This window comes from Xiphophorus couchianus, chromosome 19 (assembly GCF_001444195.1).
Source record: "Xiphophorus couchianus chromosome 19, X_couchianus-1.0, whole genome shotgun sequence".
NCBI classification, from domain to species: Eukaryota; Metazoa; Chordata; class Actinopteri; order Cyprinodontiformes; family Poeciliidae; genus Xiphophorus; species Xiphophorus couchianus.
Genome location: NC_040246.1, coordinates 4,543,093 through 4,564,133, shown reverse-complemented (window position 1 = coordinate 4,564,133; position 21,041 = coordinate 4,543,093). Strand labels below are relative to the sequence as shown.

Below are 21,041 nucleotides of genomic sequence, written 5' to 3'. Positions count from 1 at the left end.
ATTGAAACTGGAGAGTAACAGACAGACTTAGGATTCTCATAATGAGACATGCAAAAACTAAAAATCGTTCCCATTGTTTTCCTGCTTTGAAATATTTAATTATGAAATATTTTGCTTTTCATATCTTACATTATCTTAGCAAAATTATGCTTTCGATCCCACTTGAACAATATGTTCCCCTTTGTGCGTGTCTGTCACTCAACATCAAAATAAAAAGCAATGAATGCTTGTAACAGCATTCATTGCATGAATCTTTTTTGACAAAACATGCAAAACTCCAACAGATGTCAACACTTTCGAAAGGAACTTTACACACCACATGTTTGCACATTTGAATGACACGATTAGAGGAAACTCGAGGTGCCCAGAGGGAATTTTATTCACAAATTCAATACGTCATACAGAAAAGCAGAAGCGTAAAATTCAGAAAATCTGAACCACAAGCAAACCATGTGCAATAGCCTCACTTAATTCTAAATTAAATCGCAATCTGATCTGTTATAATCAAACGCGAACAAATAAACATTTCCAAGAAGCAAAACAAACAAACAAAAACTTGCCTACATATCAGAACAACAGTAGCAAAATGAGATTTTTACACAATAATAACAACCAACTCATACACTTAAGCCAACATTAGATTATTTTCGTTGTTATGTTGCTGTTGGTAGAACATCAATTATTTTGTTTTGGAAAAAAGATTGAGAAAAAAAATAACAAAAAAACCCAGCAGAAGCTATTGCGTTATAGCCCACCATTTGGGGTGGAAAAAAAAAAAAAAAGTGATCCGGTTTTGCTCTCAAGCGCCCAGCATTTTCTTCACCATGTATCCGGGCATGTTGTAGAGGAAAAGGCCCAGGATGGCCAGCAGCAGGAGCGCCGTGACGATCTTGATGGTCAGCCACCTGTACTGGTCGCACACCAGGTGCTTCGCTGCTTTGAGCGGGATGAGGAACCAGAGGAGGGCAACATCTGGGCGGCTGTCGGAGCACAGAGAGGCGAACAACAAATCTGAGCAAAGCCGTTTCTTCTGCGTGAACAGACAAAGACACAAAGTGGGAGGAGCACATCTTTCATACTTGGGTTTCTCCAGAGGATCTGGCTCGTTGCGCCCGTCTCCAGCTGGGCTTTTCTCAGCTTCCTCCCCCGTGAGAAGATGCAGCTCAGCTTCCACCTTACCCTAAACACACAAGAAGTTTCATTTTGCCACGTTGGGTTACGCAGAACTTCCCAACAAGCACGACAAACTTTCCAAGTCGAGCTTTCAAGAACCGACTCGGGATACTTCTGCAACAACAAGTTTGAACTGACAAAGCCTACAATGTCAGCCTGCTTTTCTTATTGGTCTGCAATAGTTGTCCTTTTGCGACCTTCAGCTGTTTCAGTATAAACACTTTGACCAAAAACTGGTCAGGAAGATCCTGCAACACAAACGTCATTGACCACAACAAAGGAAGTTTAACACCAACGTGGCTTTAGATGATGCTGATCGAAGAAGACCTTCTCGCTCCAAACTCACCACCTGCAGGCTTTATTGAAACTTCCTGCTGCCCAAGGCCAGATGCTTTCTGAAAATGCGCAACGTTCAGTCGGGATAAATGTTGAATTATTTCCAAGAAATATGTTTGGATGAGTCAAAGTTAGGCTTTCAAACCAAAGAACTACAACTGCAAAGATCTCTTGGATCTCAGTTTTATTTTTTATGAATAAAAGTAAAAAAGTCAAACAAAAGAAAAACATTGTAGTAGCTGCATCATGTTGAGAGTTTGGAAGTGAACTGGGTAAGCTAGCTGGTTGAAACTTCCAAGCAATTTGGCGTCTCAACAGGAAACTTCACGCCAAACACATCAAAACTTGTTTGGGGATGGCCCAAACCTCAAAACTAATACTTACTTAAACTGGAAATCTGATTCATATCTGATGTTGATATTTGTAGAAATGAAAACGTCTTTTCGCCTGATCTGTGGCTGCCACCCACCGTGAGTTCAAACTCGTCGTCTTCTTCGTTCCTGGCGACAAACGGCCACCAGCCTTTGATCCTCTTCTGCTTGAAGATGGAGACCAGCGGCATCTCCGCTTCGTTTGTCACCATCTCGATGGTGCACTGCTTGGCCGTCTTGGCGCCACGCGGGAAGCGGTTCAGATCCAGCTCGATCGCACCTGTGGAGACATTTTGCTTTTAATGGACCCAAAGACAGTTTGGAAACAGCAAATCTATTAAGGAATTTAGTCAACAATCAAACTGATTTCGTTTTAAAAATACCCAGAAAATCATCGGCAGAGAAGTGATCGGCGTCCCACACTTGGAGGTTAAGTCGAGGCGGGATCTTGTACTCGGTCTCATCCCAGGCAAACATGGACTCCTTCTTGGAGATGACTATCTTCTCCTCGGCCACCAGGTAGTCGAAAGGGTAGATGAAGCGCCAGTTGAAGTTCCCCTCCCCGGTGATGGAGTGGTAGTGGACGTCAGTGTCCTGCTTGTCCTCCTGCTGTCCCTTCAGCCATCTGCCGACGTAGATCGAGGGCAAACAGAAGAGAAGTAAAGTGGAGATTCGACCCCTGACATGGAAGCATTTCTGCTCGTCTAGTTGCTGGCGAAAAAGGTCACCCTCGCACAAAGATGTCACTAGATTTCTCGCCCGTGAAGATGTCGTCGTCCTCTAAAACCACCTCATCTGTGTTCCAGATGATGACCCTCAGTTCAAACCTGCACACGGAAATGTGGTTTAAAAACGAGCTTCGAAACTCATCAGGAGCGCTTCGGATGCTTCATGCCGGGCTCCTGAAAACTTCGATGCGTACTTCTTCGGTTTCCGTGGTGAGATGTCAAGAGCGGGACCGGGCGCGGTCTTGTCCTTGGGGAACAGGTCCACCCACATCTCGATTCTTCCCTGCACACAGTGAGATGGATAATTAAAGTTTGCTTTCAGCAGCAGGAAGTCGACGTTGCGACGTTTTACCACCATACTTGTTCGATTCCCGGTTTGTCCGGATGGAGCAGCGGTCTGGTTTCTACGTGCTCTGGGACCAGTTTGCAGCCGGCTTTGGGAATCCCGTCCCAATGCCTCAGCACAGTCAGAGCAAGGTGCTCGTCCGTCTGCTTCTTTAAGCCTGGCAAACATCGTCACTCGTTCACACTTTGCACAAGCACTACTGCCTCTTACGCTCCTCGCGTTTTTAGTGGGATTTTATGAGACAGAGCAAAAGAAAGCAGCACGTGTCTATGATTTAGGAGGGAAAAGACGCGTTGTTCTCAAATAAATATCTGCAACAACAGCCTAAGCTCTGTCAAGCTCGAATGAAGGAAATTGAATATAAATACAGGCCAAACCTTTCACTTTAAGTGCTACCTTGTGTTGGTCCATCAGCTAAAATCCCAGGAAAGTTTGACCAAATATAGAAATTGACAATCTTTTAAATGTTTTTGCAAGCCCACTAAGAATCTTTTCAACATCAGATCAATGAGACGGTAGAAACCAGTAGTTTAGAGATAACCGTTTTCATCCTCGATCTCAGTCGGTGCCATGAAGACCCGGTTCTCCACCTTCACCCTTCCTCCGGGGCCGTAGTGTGGGCCGTCCAGTTTGCCGTCCTTACACAGCTTAGCCAGGACATGTGTGGGCTTCATGGGGTCTCGCCACACGTTGTAACCATGGCTGTACGGTAGACATGATAAAATGAGTTTATGTGTAAATCTGTCGGCTAAAGTAAGAACTATTTAGTCTCTGAGATGCAAATCTGTGCTCTCGGTTATTTTATTTATTTTTTTAAGTACATTTATTTTGCTTATATGGGTTTTAGATTCTTACATGGCGTAGTTGCATGAAATCCCACATGTGGCTCTGTGTTTGCTGTAGAAGCGGTTCTCCAGGTCGACCTTTGTTTCTCCAATCAGGTCATCGGTTCCCACCAGGTCCCAGTCATAAATTGACACCGTCAGAGTGGAATCCATGGGGAACGTGGCCTCCACGTCAAAGGATCTAAGACCACGAGGAAAACGCTTGTGTTCAGTACAAAAAACGCAGTAAGACGCTGTTGTTTGGACTCTGCTCAGAACTCCAGCCGGTTTTCCGTCACTTACTTGCCAAACAAAGGGTTCAGCTGCTTGGAAATGTAGTTCTCCTTGTCTTTGATCTCTGTTTTCCCCAGCTTGATTGCGATGTAGGGGTCAGCTTTCCCATTTATGTCCGCCGGATGCAGATCTGTCGCCTATAAAGAAACAGAAACGTCACGGCACAAAAAAAACAACAACAAAAATCCTTGTAAATGCGACTCTGTTTTCCCTGACAGAGTAATCACATCGCTATACGTTGAAGCTCCAGAGCACATGAGCTTACCCTGACGACATAAATGCGGACCAGGACGTTAACGGGGTCATTGTTAGGGATGTTCTGAAACATTCCTAAGTTGGAGTCGAAGCTCATGTCTCTGGGCAAATCATCCGACACTTTGTACATGCACAGCGAACCCTGGCGGGGAACGGTTAAAGGAGAAGGAGTGGAACGTAGCAAAAACACAAATCGTCACTTATAAGGCCGTAAATGCGCATGTGGAGCACTCCTCACTTTGAACTTTCCGACGATCCTGTCCTCATCCGTCACATTTTGGTCGTCGTCGTCACCGCCCTTCCCTCTGAACAGGTAAAAGGTGTGGAGCCAGTCCTCAAAGTTGTCAAATTCACTTTCCAGTTCCTTTGGATACACCTTAGTTTGGGAGCAGGAAGCACAACGTTTATCTCTAACCTCGTAAAGATTACCCATCCACCTGGACGACGTTAGAAAAAATGACACCACGATTGTTCATCCTCCACCTTCAGCTCATCCAACTTTGGCTTTTTCTTTTCAAACGGATCCACAGCTGCCCTTTTCTTGTCCTTCTTTCCTTTTCCTCTCTTGGGGGCTTTCGCTGGAGCGTCGTCAGCTGTGATGTCAGAAAACCGTGCAGAGAGAGAGAGAGAGAGAGAGAGAGAGAGAAAGGATCATGAGAGAGGCTGGGAGTCATGGATCATTTCGGCCTAAAATTTAGCACCGTCAGCTTCCCATGCATGAAAAAAATATGTCATTGGAATAGACACCTCTGAATAAAAACTTATATTTTTACCAGTTTATGTCAATCCAGAAATTTACATCTAAGATGTAAATTTGTTTTAGATCTTATATTAAAGTAGAGCTGCGCAATATGTCTATCTATAATATATTCATAACCCAATCATCATCGCAATATCGATGCAAAATCGATGCAATTTTCAGGTGGATGTAATATTTCATGTGTTCATACGCTGCACGACTATAATATACTTAGTCAGAGTGCTGTATACATATCAGTACTCGAAATCAAGCCAACAGCAGTTGTATTTCTGACTAAGATGCTAGCACTCAGAGAGCGGTGGGAATATCGTTAAATTGTAAAGAAAAAAGTAAAGAGCCCATAAAATGAGGATCAATCATGATTGATAACGTTATCACAATTTCCAGCCGCATTGCGATCAAAGGTTTTCCTGAAATGACGCAGCTCTGTTGTAAACTGTCAAAAACAAAAGAAAAGAAGAGATGACCCCAAGACGGATCCCTGCAGGACCCCAGAACTAATGCTTCTCTTCTCAGGGTCACCGTTTTCACTGAGCGTAGGACCGGTCAGATCGAAGTCATTTTTGACTGCGAATTAAACCATTGCACGGTAGTTAACCTACATAATTACTGAACTTTTAAGAGCTGAATGTCAGAATATTGAGATGTACGATTGCTTTTCCTCTTCACCTCCACCATGAGCGATGTCCATGTCTTCCTTTTCTTCTGAATCTGAGAGAGCTGCCTCCTGAGCCCTGAGAGCCTAAAACGGTAAGAAAGTGTTTCTTTACTCTAAAAAATTAAAGCAGAATACCCTGTACTTCACAGGACACATTTATGTCTTCATAGGAGATAGGTTTCAAAAGTAGCTTAGCAAACGAGCAAAACTGTTCCTTACCTCAGTTAAAGTTTCAATCGAGGCAAAATATTTGGACCACCAGTCCAACATGCTCTCATCAAGTTCCTCCTCTTCAGGTTCGTCCCCCTTCTTCCTCTTCTTCTTTTTACCTTTCTCGTCTTTGTCGTCGTCCTTTTTTACATTCAGTACACATAATGGATATTGTCAGGTGTTGTAAGGACAACACAAATCGTCATTGAAAGAGGTCACTTGTGATATGCTCACCTCAACTTTGATCACAGCTTCAGAGCACTAGGGGGGAGAACAACAAGTTTAACATGTGTATTAAATCAATCAGGTTTGTTTGGATGGTACATTTCAGCAACGTGGCAGTTCAAACAAAATGGAAGGAACATTTAACCTGGTTTAAGTCTTTCGAATCAAGGTTTCAGAGTTTAAACTTACAGAGTCCAGTTTGACCACGGTGTCCATCTTCTTGAAGGCAGGCTCGGTTTCCATGCTTACCACAATAATTTCCTCTGAAAGACAAACGGCGTACTACTGAGACCAGGTATTTGCAAATTGGATTAAACAAAAGACATATCAATATTTGTTGTCGTTTCCTGACATTAAAAATAAATATGGGATGATCGAAATTATTTATAAATAAAATGATATTGAGACATTTCTTTTAAAACCTTTGTTTACATTCATGTCCTTTGTTTTTGATAGAATTGCTGATTGAAACTCTACGCCTCGGGTGAAACCTTTTAAATATCCTTTCACTATAGTTTTCTGTAATTTTGGCCAATTCTTCCTGACAGAAGGGAGCCAAGTTTGTGGCCAAGCTTTGCCTTCCTCGTTACTAGTCCTCAAACGTAGCTTTAATATTTCCATGCAATATTCTTTTCTTGCGCTAACACAAATATTGTAGTCAGTATCACAACAGGATATCGTTGTGATACTGACACAACGTGGTTTGGATGTTTTCTCATTTGACATCGGACATTATGCCCAAATATGTTTATTTCAGTTTTGACAAACCACATGACATGCCTCCAAAAACGATGGACTTTGTCCCTTTTTAAAAAAATATATACTCTGTGCATCTTAACAGCTGATTCACATCTACCTATAGGTTTGTAGTTGTGATGTGATAAAATGTGTCAAAAAAAGTTCAATGGCTGTGAATATTTTTCACTGTGTGAGGCCTGTGTTTAGGTTATACCCGTAGTGGACCAGTTGTTGGCCTGCTTGTCTGATCCCCTGTAGATGAACTTGCGCAGGCTGCTGACGGCGTTGGAGCCGACCAAAGTGTAGCGACCAAAAGCTCTGCAGTCCACCACGCGGATGTTCAGCGGAGGGTGAAGCAGCTCGTTCTCTGGCAAATCCTATCGCACACATTAAAAGATTCTCTGACTTGGTAAACCTAAAGGAACAGCAATCACACGCTGGGTCTTCAAACGTCCATGAATTAGTGTTCATTATTATTGTTGTTTCTCAGCCAAGGAAGTGTTTAGGAAATGACACAGTACCACTTCGAACCACTTGACAAGAGTGCTGAAGTTGGGGTTCTTTTTGTAGTTGGGGATGAGGGCCGACTGAACGCCCTTCCCTGCACACTCAATGTCCACACGAGGCCGATCCACCTGGGCCAGGTTCACCCTCTTCAAGTCCCTCAAGCCCCAGAACAAAACCTTGAAAGAAGCAAAATGTACATGTTGTCGAACTTTCTACAAATGCATCAACAATCACTGAGGTTTTCTGAGTAAATCTGAAGCTCAGACCTCAATCCTGTACTTGCTGAGCACTGGCCTAATCCCCAGAGGCACCGGCAGGATTGGGCCGCGGTCCATATCTGTAGGCCCGTCTATGGGAGGAAGGTCCGCTTTTCCATTGGGGCCAATCTGAGAGACGACAGCGGTGTGAAGCCACAGGAAGGCTTATAAGTGGAAAGCCTTTTAAGTGAGAGAAATGCCTTCAATTAACCTGGAGAAGCTCAAAGGCTGCCAGCATTTCTCCAGCGGCACCGTTCCCGCGGTAGATCTGATAATACTCCAGCTGGGGTGGGAAACGCGGCGGCCCATAGTGCTCATCCGCCATCTTGACCAAAGGCTTAGCAAACGTCCTGCCCATGAAGTCAGCTTTACCCTGAGAGCATAAAGTAGACGATTAAACATCAAATCAGCACTGGATATTTCAGTTAATAAGTATTAGCGTTGGCATTACTCAGTTTTTATTTTAAAAAATAAGCTAAAAAGTTTCAATATTCATGTTTTTGATTAACATAAGGAAACATGGCTTGAGGTGCACATGTTTCAAGATTTTAAATCTCTACAGATACAAGGAAAGGAAAAAATAATAACAACATCAAGATCCCCTTAAAAATAACCAGTAAACTGCAAAATAGATGTATCTGTGTAATGTCAAAGAACAGTTAAATAACCTCCTGATGCCTCTGAGAGCTGCGAAACTTCAATCTCTCTTGCAGTTAGTGGTTATAAAGAGTCAAATACTTTGACGGCCACATACAAAAGCACAAAATTTCACTGAAAGGAATGCAACAGGGATAGGACGCTAGTGCAGGGTCCGTCTGTTTGTCCTTGTGGACCTATCTTATTCCTCTTGCATGCCTTTGAATAAAATCTACTCTGCACACTTTAAAATTCTGCTACCGTACATCAAGGCAATCCACACTCTACTTATCCACAGGGTCATCCAAAACATTGGTGTTATTGTCAGGAGCAGATATAAAATTGTCAGTCAGAAAACATTTCCTCAGATTAGAATCACGTTAAGTTGATGTCAACAAACAAAAGACTGTATTATTAAAAGGCAGATTGTTGGATTATAAATAAGGATGCCCAGTTCAAAGGATTTTTAAATTAACATCTGCGTGGCTAATTTTAACGAACATGACTTATTTTCCTGAGCAAGTCTTGGGAAACTGTTGGAAACAAAGTATATAATTTTGTTAATTTAATGCTTACGGGTTTTAACAAAAGAAATTCTGAGCAAGTTTTCTTCTTAAATAAACCTTTGCAGTGTAAGACATGGGATACATTGACTTGTCGTGTGACTTGATTCGTGAGCTGTTCTTATGTGCCCAGATAGCTTTCAGTGAGCTATAATCTCAAGTCACAAACTTTTAGCAAATCACTAAATTTGTGAAAGAGGAAAACAGCTTTCTTTCAAGTTTCGTCAAAACAAATTTTACTGGAACAGCTGTAAAATACATTACAAGCCAAATCATCAACAAGTAACATCAAAACAGAGAAAAAGAATGATAACGTTAGCCTAGGACTTCGGCAAATTGGTTAGCAACAAAATATTGTGAGTACGATCATGACGCAAATTCATGAGATTATTACTGAAAGCTGCTCCATATATCGAGTTACAAAGTTGTTCAGCTTCTAATTATGTGTTGACTTTTGATTGTCTTGCTAAAACTTGGGATAATCTGGTAGTGTCGAAGAAACAGAGTGACCACATCATCTGAAATGCCATTGGTTTGTGAATAGCAGTAATGCTGATGAATGTTAAAGCTATTTAGCAATTTTAAAGCTACATTTGATTTTAAGAGTGGTCATTTAGTCTATGAAGGGCTGAACCGGGACTCAGATTCAGTAAAAGACTAAGCTTAAAGTAAACAAGTCACCGCCGGGGAGAAAAATAGTGCAGATCAGGACATCCCTACTTATAATGTTGATACAAATTCACAATAAAACAGTTGCCGTGTCATTTGTTCTACTGAAAGGAAGCGCACTTGCTCCCGTGAATAAAAATGGAGAGCTTGTGACATCTCTGTGTGAAAACTATTCCTCACCACTGTGTCCTGATCGTAGAGCTCAATGACAATAATGGGTGGATCATCCCTCAGTTCATAGGCCTCTCCAAACAACTCTACGTTCTCAAACACCAGCAGCTGGTCCCATGTGGGGCAGAGGGTCTCAGCCAGCACCTGCAAGAAAGCAGAGTATTTGTTCCCTTCCAATTTTTTCTATTTTACCTTCATAAAAAAAAAAAAAAATGGGTGGATGAACTCACCTCTGTGACTTGGCTTTGGGTTGAGAAGAAAACTCTTGCGAAGGGATCAGACAGACCTGTGCTGTCAGCAGCAAACAGGCTGCGAGCCTGGTACATATGGACCCTCAGCTGGAAGATTTGCTTCACTGCAATGAAAACATTCAGCCTTTCATATGCAATGTAATTTGAAGACGCTTAAATTCAATATATGTCCTCTTAGATATCTGTTACCGGTATCAGTAATCAATATAATTTCCTTAGTGCTTCGGAAAGTGACACAATTTTCAACAATCAAGTAGAGCTACATAATACGGTCTGAGACTTACTAGACGCATTCTAAATAATCTAATTTACTCTCCAAGAACCTTCACAGTCCCTACGTGCCATAAACGTTTCAGAAACAGTCTCCTTTAACCCTAACCCCACCCCACACTACAGCCCAACTCTTGAAATTTATGACTAAGTTTCGCAAATAAAAACGATGCGCTACAAAAAAGGTTTTGGAAAATATATGGCTGATCTGAAAAAAGTTCCAGAGAAAATTTGTCTGTAGATACCTGGTTCCAGTGAGTTACTACTGGGTTTTGGGGAAAATGATCAGTAAGTTTCAGGAAAGCATGTGGCAAAGTAAACGTTTGATTTTCAGAAAAGATATAGGAACGTACCTGTTGAAAAGTTCCAGAAAGTACCCTGTAAGTTCTAGGAATACCTTGTAGAGCACTTGAAAGTTTCACAAAACTACCTCATAAGCTTCAGAAAGTGCTTTGTAGTACATTTTAAAAGTATCATTTAAAATTGCGTCAAAAGGAAGCGTGTATGATGATATATGGCTCCAGTTGATGTTCTTACTCATGTAGGTAAGGCTGATGGGTGGTGAGGAAGGCATGCCGGACAACTTGTTTTCCTCAAACCCGTTGGGCAGGCCGCTCAGGTAGTCTTTGCGCTGCCTGTTCAGGCCCAGCCACAGGTAAATCTCTAACTTGGACTGAACTGTCCAGCCAGCAGGTCCGAAACCTTTTTTACCAGGGATCTTAGGTAGAGAAAACATTATTTAGGGGTTTATTCATCTTCAGAACGCCATAAGCAAATAAAAAAAATAAAATAAAATGAAAAATAACAAGACAATTGCCTTGTTATTTTGTAACAATTGTAAGTGGATTGGTTTTCTTTTTAACTCACCCTCAGGAAAATTGTTTTGACCTTGCCGCAATCTTTTCCCCTCTCCTCATCTATACCGGAGTACAGGATGTCTTTGGAAGGAACCCGGGCGTAAGCGATGCGCTTTCCGTTGCTTATCATCCAGATGAAAACATCAGGTACACTGTGCTGGGGCTGTAAAATTTTAATTACACCATGCGTAAGGAACATTATATGGTCTTGCAAAATTATGAATTTATTTGGCGATGGTTTTACCTCGTCGGCTAGGAAGCGAAGCTTTGTGTGGAAGTTCTGAGCCAGCTTGAGCCTATCCCTGACTGTGCTCTTCTTCACTTGAGTCCTCATAGTCTTTGCTTGTTGACCAATGGCCTCCTAAAAACAGAGATCGTCTAGTGAAACAACGCAAACGCATTTTGTTCAGCAAACAGCGGGAAAGAAGACTTACCACTTCTGACAAGCAAAGCTTCAGTCTCTCCCTGTCCAGTTTGGTTCTGCCAGACTGATTGTGATCCTTGTTTGCCAGAGCAATAAATTGACTGAAAGAACACGAGCTTGCTGAGCGTGAACATTTGAATTTGCTAAATCAGACGGGTTTATTTGGTTCAGTTTTGGTTTTGGAGGCACACAGACCTGCATCCTTGGCTGAGTTCCTCGAGAACGCCTCTCAGCCTTCGTTCAGGATAGGTCTTCTCTGTTTTGATGATCTCCTGCACGTCGTTCAGTCCATCCTCCTGCAAAAAAAACACAGTTCAACATCAGATTCAACGGTATTGGCAACTACAATTTACAACCAGTGATTGAGAATCTCTTTGCTATCATGGTAGCTGTCCACTTGCCAGTTTGTTCGCAATGTTGTCGATGATGTTGGAGTTGTACAGCCGTCTCCTCTGGTCCTGCCACCAACTTTTGATGTAAATGCATGGCTTCCTCTCAAAATAGGGCAGATGGAAATAGTTTCTGTGGATTAAAGCAAGAGCCACGGTGTATTGTTCCTCCAAAATTGCTGTTTCAAGATGGATTCACAAAATGCATAAATAGAAATGTACAAAATGAACTTTTTTTCACGTTTTCCCACACAAAACCAGCAAACATCAGCATATTTTATTTGGATTTTCTGTGGGAGACATCATGAAGTAGCATGTACATGTGAAGTGTAAGGTAATAGATGAATGGTTTTTAAATGCTTTTACTAATAAAAATGGGAAAAGTTAGGTCTCGTTAAGTTCAGGTCTCTCTGTGGTGGATAAGATCAGATCCGATGCTGATTGCCTTCGGAAGTCATCTAATTAGTGAGCAGAATTTAATGGCAATATAAATACAGGTGGTCCGTGAAGGCCTCCGAGGTTTGCTGGAGAACATTAGTGAACAACAACATCAGCAACTATTATAACCAGTTAATGAAAGAGTGGTGAGAAGAAAGGCAGGCATCATTAAAAGAAGTTCTGTTTGCAGTTTGTAGAAGTCACAGCATATATATATATATATAATCAACTATTATCAACTATATATCTTATCAACTCGAAGTTGCTTCGAGTTGATAAGATAATGGACGGATGATTTATTTGGTCACACTTTATTTGAAGTGAGACTGTCATAAGCATCATATATATGAAGGAGTCTTTATGAACGCTTATCTTTGTTGTTATGAAGTGTCTTTTGGAAAATAATGACACTTTTAATGCAAAGTTGATACTTTTAATTGACATTTAAGGCAAGTTTTATTACAACTTTGCATTAAAAGTGTCGTTATTTGTAAAATAATGCAAAGCGGACACTTTTGCTGGATTTTTGGTGCAACTTTGCATTAAAAGTGTCATTATTTCCTGAATGACACTTCAAGACAACAGTCATAGCCATTCATGAGGACTCCTTCATGTTCACAGTAGGTGTTATATCATGTTATACACACCCCTTCAAATAAATGTTACCATTTAGTTTGCAAAAAAGAAAAACATTCAATAACTATGTAATATTTCCTTTCACATCTTAATTTTCCTCTTTGTTTTGCTGTTTGACTGGCTCTGACCGGTCAGTGATGACAGGTTTCATGGGTGGAGTGGTGGACACTGAAGTCAGGTCTCCGTCGTCGTCCATCTCCTCCTCGCTGGAGTTGTGTATCAGCTCGGTTTCCTCTTCAGCACCGTCGCCCTTCTTCCCCTTCGTTTTGGGTTGGATGACGCCATCGTTCTCGTTTCCATAGTAACCTGGAAAGAGCAGCTTTCTGAATATGAACTTTGTCCCTTTCCGTCTTCCCCCGTTCTGTCCACCGTGACAAACGTATGGGTGGACGATACGGACTTAGAATTTTAACGCAATACTTTGTGGCACTATTGTGATAACGTAAAGATGATTAAAACAAAATATTTATTGCTTATTTTTTATGTAACTGTATGACTACATAGCATAGCATTCATAGTGCCACAAACACCAATACTGGCCTTGGAAATAATTCCTGTTTGAAATCGGCTTCTTAAGGACATGACTTACTTAAAAAAAGAAAGTTATTTATAACGCTAACCTGCACACAATAACTGCATTTAATCATATTTTCAAATTTACTGATATTCATTCATGTTCTCATGGAAGAGCAAAAATAACATTTTGTATAAAACTGTTCGTTTTGTTATTTTTATTTACCCCAGATAACAGAAATCGATCTTATTGTGATAAGAAATTTTATAAGATAAATGATCAATGATTCGATAAATGCCGGCCCCAGGAGCAAAGACACAGCTGGCTTACCTATTGTGACCTCAAAGCTGATTGGCTTGTCGCCGATCTTTCTGTCTATCATTGTGGCTTCCAGGAAAGACCCAAACAGGAAGAAATCCTCGACCTTCCCAGTAGCAGTCTAGTGAAAAAACAAAACAAAAATAAATTTTAAAAAACCCACAACTGTAAGCGTTTAAACATGAGTAGCCTCATCAATGCAAACAGCTATTATTTATGCATGCGACGGGCTAAATTAGAGCTATTAATAATTCACATTAATCGCAGCACAATGTCCTGTCAGCAGCAGGAACAATACGATCCGCTTGCATGGCTGCCCATCTGGAGCAGAGACCCACCTCGGAGATGTTGGGCACTCCCTCCACCTGGACCTCGGTGGAGCTGGTGATGTCAGGCGAGGACGGGTCCAGGATCTCCACGCCCAGGCTGATGAGCAGACGGGCCCTGAAGGACACGCCTTCGCCGAGCCCTTCGTTTAGCTCCTGGTACTCGTCCATCAGGGTGTAGGTGCGGGTGGAGCCATACATGTTCACCCAGGCGGGCCCCAGTGTGGGAAGGAAGCCTGGGAAGCAGTGTGCAGAAAAAGTGCGGTGGGTAATTTGGAAATTAACTGGAAAGGCGTGTGTAGAAAACGATTAAGCAACTGGGTAGCCCTCAGTGTCAAAAATAGTTCTTTACTGGTTGCACAGGAAAAGTAATCTAGCCTACTAGCAGAGGCTGCTCTAGCTTAAATGGTTCCCAGGTGAGTGCCTTTTCCGGACCACAGTACACATTCAAATACCAAACTACTTTTCCGAACAAAATGCATTCTGCAAAAAAAAAAAAAAAAAAAAAAAACCCCAAAACACCTGTTTTCTCTTTCTTTTTTCACTTAGCTTACTGGAAATATTAAGAACTAAAAGAATTGGTCTGATAATAGATGACCTGCATAGATGGACTGATTTCAACACTATATTTGAGAGAAGAGAAGATCTACGAATCACTAACTATTTCAAATTGTCAATAATCACAGCAAAATAATTCAGTCCAGGATTGTTTAGTTAATCTACTGTATATAATATGTTTGTCCCAGTTCTCTAAATCTAAAGCAGTCTTAAAGCCAGGAAATGATTGAAAACTATTATTTTTCTGTTCGTTTGCAAATAGAGGAAAGAGTTTCTAAAGCTCTGTTTGGTGTAAATTATTCACTTGAAGTCTGACTGGACCAAATACGAAATAGTTTGAACTAGAGGTGGTCAAATACATTCCAGACTTCTTTTAAAAAATCTGAAGTTGCCAAATTAGACACAAACTACAATGCTGTCAGTCAGCATTATTGTCATACTGGATGTAGATCACATGGGGGCAGCAATACCACTGACATTACATGCAAATATGCAATAGAAAACTCTATCAGGGCGCAAATGATGGAGCTATTTTTGTGTGTGTGTTTGTGTGTGTGTGGGGGTGTGTGTGTGTGTGTGTGTGTGAGTGTGAGTTGTGGCCGCCCTCGGGCTGTGTCGCCCTGGGCAGAAAGCCATGTCGTACATATCAAATAAAACCTCCTACTTGTTTGAACACACTATTTTTCGTAATAAACGATCACCTTTGTCCCCATCATTGGAAATCTTCTTCAGATCTAAGAAGTGTGTTCCCATGGCCACATCGTTCACTTTATCCGAGTCCCGGATCTGGATCTTCATGCGCTTGCAGAGGGGAGGAAACATCTCCGTGAAAACAATCTGCTCGTTCCAGATGGGCTCATAGCAGCTCTTCTGCACCGATGTTTTGCCCTGTGGTCACAAATTAAACGCGTTCATTTTCTGAGTCCTGCTAATACACAGCAAATATAAAAGGTAGCCATTATTCGAACTGGCCTTCTGCCCTGCAAAGAGCACTTGGACGTAGGGATCAACCAGGTCTTTATTTTCTCCTATAAACGCCTTCTTGACGTTGGCCATGATGCTGGTGTTCATTCTGGGGAGTCCCTCTGCTTTGTAGATCTTCAGGTAGTAACGAGCCCACTGTCGCTCTGCAGGAACGCCCTCAGGTAGCAGCAGATTCCTGATGCAGGCAGAATTCACTTCTAAATAACTTTTCTCTACTAAGGCTTAAAGATGAGAATTTTCATGGGTTAAGCAGCGGACGTCGCAGGTTTTCTTTACCCCTCTATGTCATCGTCTTCAGACTCATTGGCCTTGTGTGGAGTTTTAATGGTGTCTCCTTTAGCCACAACTGTGATGTCACATTTAACGTAGCCTTTGCAGCCTGCTGTGATGTCATCCGGGTCAGACAACAAGGCCCATTTGTGGTAAAACTGATGCTCTGTAGGACAAAAACACAAATGTCAGTTTTATTTTCGATTCCTGATGATGTATTTATTCTTTACTCACTTTAAAATAAGGACGCAGTACTAAAGCAATCATAATAAATTAACTGTACAAATAAAAATCAGGGGCAAAAGTTCAGATTTATTGCTGATTTTCTTGAATCCACCAAAAAATACATTTACATAAAGACTCAAATAAATGCATACGCCCCCAGTAATATTTGGTCCTGGCATTATTCCAGCTGGTCATTTAACCAGCCCTCTTTGCAAAATGTATGGTTGGTTTACAACCACAGATGCAGCTTTAGTGCATAATTCATAAGTTTTTAAGTAAGTTCAAACTGAGGCCAATGCAGAAGCTTAATGTTGTCCTGGTTTATCTGTTTCTAAACCAAGTTTAGTGTTCACTGGGATCGACATCCTTCTGAAACACCCCGCTGTGTCCAAGTTTCAGCCATCTGACCCAAGCTGTTAGCCTCAGATGAGGTCAAATTGGTTCCAACATCCAAAAACCTTCATGCCTCCAGTCTATAATGAACTAGAAGGCAGTGGAACATCACTATTACTGTCCAAAAGTGAAGATAGTGAAGCCCGTGCTTCAAAACTGACATCTTCAGACTCAAGTGAAATCTACGGTGGCCTACAAGGACGAGACAAATACCTTCTGATGAAAAGGTTTCGTGTGAGACAGAATCTGTTGGCTACAATGACTAAAAGAACGTCTGAAGACATCACACTTTACAAAACAGCTAATTGCTAAGCATCATGTTATACCACCATCATGTTGTGGGATTGTGATGATGTCAATGACACTTTGTGCTGCAGAAATAGAGGACTTCCTCTGAAGTCTTTAACTAGACGGCTGAAGGTTGGACCCAATCAGACGTTCCAGGAGGACAACGATCACAAACGCACATCAAAACTGGTATTACAGTGGATCACATTAAGCTTCTGAAGTAGGACAGACTTCAAGTCATTTGTGAAGGTTTAGACACTTTAATTTAATTTTTTTAAAATATTTTATGTAAATCAGCTTTATCTGATAAGAGGAATCAAACATCTAGTTTTAGAAATGCCATAACATGATTGAAGACTATTGAGTCTTTGTAACTTGACAATGTGGATTTATCCAAATATTAAGCATGTATGTATAATTTCTATCTTATGTGGATAAGAGGTCATCTGCACTCAATATGGAATTGATACATCATTAATATTTATTGACATTGGATAATTATTCCACCACAAACAAAGGCCAAGATATTAAGGCGTCCATGCAGACAGAGGGCTTGATCTGGAGTTAAACTACCAAAGATGCTGTTTTCCTACCTGGCTGGAAGTAGACTGTGCCAACATCCATTTTAAAAGATCCAACCAGCGTTCCACTTCGCAGAAGATTTTTGGAGTGGATCACCTACAAGTAGGTTAAAAAATATACACAATTAAATAATTTTTTTTTTTTTAAAGCCCCCATGTCACAGAAGAAATTCCTGTCAGTCGGTTTAAAGGAACTAATGACTTACGGACACTTTCAGGATTTTGTCGAACATGACATCTGGCGGGATGTGGAAGTCAAACACAAAGTACTGGAAGAGACGACAGTTTGAGACGCAGTCTCATGAATCAACCTTGAATTTCAGAGAGCTTCCTAACACTGCGTCATCATGACCGACTCACTTCGTTGTAGTAAGGGCAGTTGGTCGACTCCTTCATAGAGGTGTACTTTTTCTCATCTCCGATCTCCACACAGACCATGGGATCCATGTTCAGGCCAACCAGTTGCCTGGCTTCAATCACCGTCACACTGACCTGAAATGACACCATCCATCAGTTTACATCTGCAAATCGCAATAACCTGTGAACTGTCCTACTTTGTCCCATTGAAATTACAAAAATGTGAACTTTTAATGAAAATGAGTTTTATTTTTTGTGACAACCTACAGGGAAAAATTGAGCTTGTATGATCATGTCGATCAGCACCTCGGGGAGAGTTGATGTCAAAAATAACCTGTCCATATATGCATGCCGCACTTTTCAGATTTTGAAAACCGTGTATACGTTTCCTTCAACCTCCCAGGTATGAGCTACTTCATGAATATTGTGTAAAATACTCATACTAGACACTGAAGTTTGTGGTTGCAATATCAGAAAATTCGACAAAAGGCTCTTAGGGTGCAAATACTTTTCCAAGTCACTGGCTGAACTCTCTGGATTCACCTACCTGGTAATCCATGGGTCGTCCAGAGCTGGGCTCCATCTTGATGTCTGGCTTTGATCTGAGGAATTACACATTAATAAACCCAAATAAAAATAAAAGTAAAAATCTGTAAGGAAGACGGTTAGAACAAGGCTTGCCTTTTATTTGAAACATTGGTGGTGACGGCTGTGACGGAGGCCAAAGAGATGGTGTCGGGATCTGGACCTCCCATTAACATGTTCTCCGTCTCCAAAATGGCTGGCTCATCTAGGCATCACACAAAAGACATATCTAAAGAAAAATCCTAAAAGAAAGATTTATATTTATGGAGCTAAAGCGCAACACTCCCGGGAAGAATTGCTCTTTTTCTTGCAACATTGTGTTTTGTGAAATAAAAAATTTTTTAAAAATACTCTCAAATTCATCCTGCCATGTTTTGCATAGATTAAGAACATTATAAGACATGAAAACACATTAATATGCAACATTTAATCATAAGTAAAATACTTTTTAGAGCAAAAGTATTTTTCTAGATTTGCTTTTGAAATAGACCAGTCTTGGATAAGAACATCTGCACCACATTGTCTGTTACAAAATGTTTGACATGTTGAAGAAACAGGCTGCGTCTGCTTGTATAATATTAAACTGGACTTTCTGGCCTTGTTGACACGAATCCAATGATCCGGCTAAGGTGATACCTCCGCCGTTGTCCTCCTTTTGTCCACGGTGCTTACTGCGCTTCATGGTTCAAAGGTATCCTCTGAGCGCTCTGCGACACAAAAAATAATCACATTAACAATTTTAGACATTAAAACACAGACGAATGGACCAAATATGGCAACAGAGTCGGCCCAAGTTTGTGTGAGATATTTTTGTTTTCGGCAACTAGCGAGTCAGGTTTGTTACACAATGGGCTTTTCCTCGATAGGCACGTCAGTCACTTTGCATTTATTGCTGTACAAAAATCCCTTTTTGGATCTGTTTGTCTTCATTCGATTTTCTATAGAGATGCTATGAAGCTTCCCTGAACTGACAAACACGCTTAAAACACTTTTTGGGGGGTTTTAAAACTGGTTCCTCAGCTATCGACAGAAAAGCAGCGATTAATAAATTGGCTCTAAATTACGACTGTTGCTAACACAACTTCAAAACAACACAGGTTTCCACCGATATGTCTGCATTTAGACTCCTAGGAAGGAGTCCGGGATCCTAATCGAGCTCAAAATCCACTTATACCTGGAGCAAATTCTGTTTAAGTTGATTTTTCTCCTATTCCTGTTTGTAGGCGTGCTTAACTCTTGCTTTATTCTGTCTCAACAGCAAACCACCAGCTCTAAGAAAACTTTCAATTAACAAAAACACAAAGAACACCTTAAGTATCACTTTTTGTAAAACCAAAATCAAAGATAGAGAGTGTTGTAGCATAGTTTGCTGTTATTTTAAGTGAAATGTAGCCTTCAGATGGGCCTTTTAATTATTTAAATCATCTGACCCTAATACTTCAACTGGAGGGGATACATTTCACATGCATTGTAAAAATAATACCATTAGTCTCGTTATTCTGTAGAAATTAATCAACAAAGTGCTCCATCGACACACACGGACACGTCCAGTCTAAAGTGGCTACCTTATTTTATGTGGCAATTTGGGATTATTAATTATAATATTGGCACGGAGAAGGGGGGGAGGGGCTGCTTCTACGTTTCTTTGATTATTTTTGATCGAAGAGTTGGCAAAAAAAAACAACAAACAAACAAACAGAGAAACAAAAGACAACAATCTTACATCACCAAAAAAATAATAAAATAAAAGTTTAACATGCCTGGGATGATCCAATAGCGTGTAATTACATATTAATTTGATGGAAAATAAAAAACCACTGTTTGACCTTCAACATTTTTTAAAAATAAAATCAGCTGACATGGAAAAAAAAAAAAATTCCTTCTCAAAGAAAGTCATTCACATGCACTCCAAAACACCGAGGCCTAAACGCCACCATTTGATCTCTGCTCAGATGATACGTACCATATACGACAAATAATGCTGAGCTCTCTCCTCCACGTATCTCCCAGAGATCTCCTTCAGAGGTAAAAACAGAAAAACAACAACAAAAAACAGCCCAGAACTAAGAAGTTTCTGTGTCAATTAAAATCGAAGAGATGCTACACGAGCATTTTAGGCCTTCAGAGAGACCCCAGAAGAAAAGACACAAAGTTAAGTTGTGCACAGAAAGGAAATGCGTTTGTTCACGTCTGAGGTCTGGCAGGAGTGAAGCGATACGCCGATGAATAGTGCATGAGCGTCGAACCCGAGACTGGTAACTATAACTAGCCACCGCTGAGAGACGTCACTGTGAGCAGAACCTTCCAATCCGCAGGTTTTAAGATGCTGCAGAGCAAAGCGGGAGGATTTTTACAGGCCAAGCCATCGATGTGGTATCTAAAAGTTACATTTTTTATTACTTTATGTTGACCCACAACAATCTACATCAGAAAATATAACTGTTTAAACAAAAACACACGTTTTACTGTAATCCTGACACTGCGGGCCTTCAAGCGATCAAAGCCAAACTGAGCTGAAAAGAAATGCTTGAAATATGTGATGTTACTGTTAGGTAAGCAATGTTGCCATGTCATCAATGATAGGATTACATGGACGTAAGATGTCAGGCCGGCCTCGCTGGAAGAATGCTTCCTTTTAATCATTAATAACCTGCAG

General features: G+C 41.0%; 1 protein-coding gene across 2 annotated transcripts; it reads right to left on the bottom strand.

The window, feature by feature from the left end:
* Positions 1–356: 356 nt before the first annotated feature.
* Positions 357–20,797, bottom strand: LOC114134831 (otoferlin). 2 transcript variants are annotated; one of them, XM_028001654.1, is made up of 42 exons: positions 20,349–20,797; positions 19,022–19,092; positions 18,482–18,590; positions 18,348–18,402; positions 17,804–17,935; positions 17,650–17,712; positions 17,456–17,540; positions 15,963–16,122; positions 15,675–15,861; positions 15,404–15,590; positions 14,157–14,380; positions 13,831–13,939; positions 13,115–13,292; positions 11,925–12,045; positions 11,719–11,819; positions 11,534–11,624; positions 11,344–11,460; positions 11,110–11,262; positions 10,780–10,960; positions 9,952–10,076; positions 9,731–9,865; positions 7,894–8,055; positions 7,692–7,811; positions 7,440–7,601; positions 7,133–7,295; positions 6,370–6,443; positions 6,190–6,216; positions 5,965–6,096; positions 5,757–5,829; positions 4,811–4,920; positions 4,566–4,703; positions 4,338–4,469; positions 4,082–4,209; positions 3,810–3,980; positions 3,496–3,656; positions 2,969–3,111; positions 2,803–2,891; positions 2,609–2,707; positions 2,264–2,505; positions 1,979–2,160; positions 1,080–1,180; positions 357–980 (listed from the first exon to the last, which is right to left on the bottom strand). In XM_028001654.1, exons 2-42 carry the CDS (start codon positions 19,065–19,067, stop codon positions 800–802), a joined length of 5,349 nt encoding a protein of 1,782 aa, XP_027857455.1. In that variant the 5' UTR covers positions 19,068–19,092; positions 20,349–20,797; the 3' UTR covers positions 357–799. The 2 variants fall into 2 exon arrangements, with proteins under 2 accessions (XP_027857455.1, XP_027857456.1); XM_028001655.1 differs by having other exon boundaries at positions 9,734–9,865.
* Between the last annotated feature and the right edge of the window lie 244 nt (positions 20,798–21,041).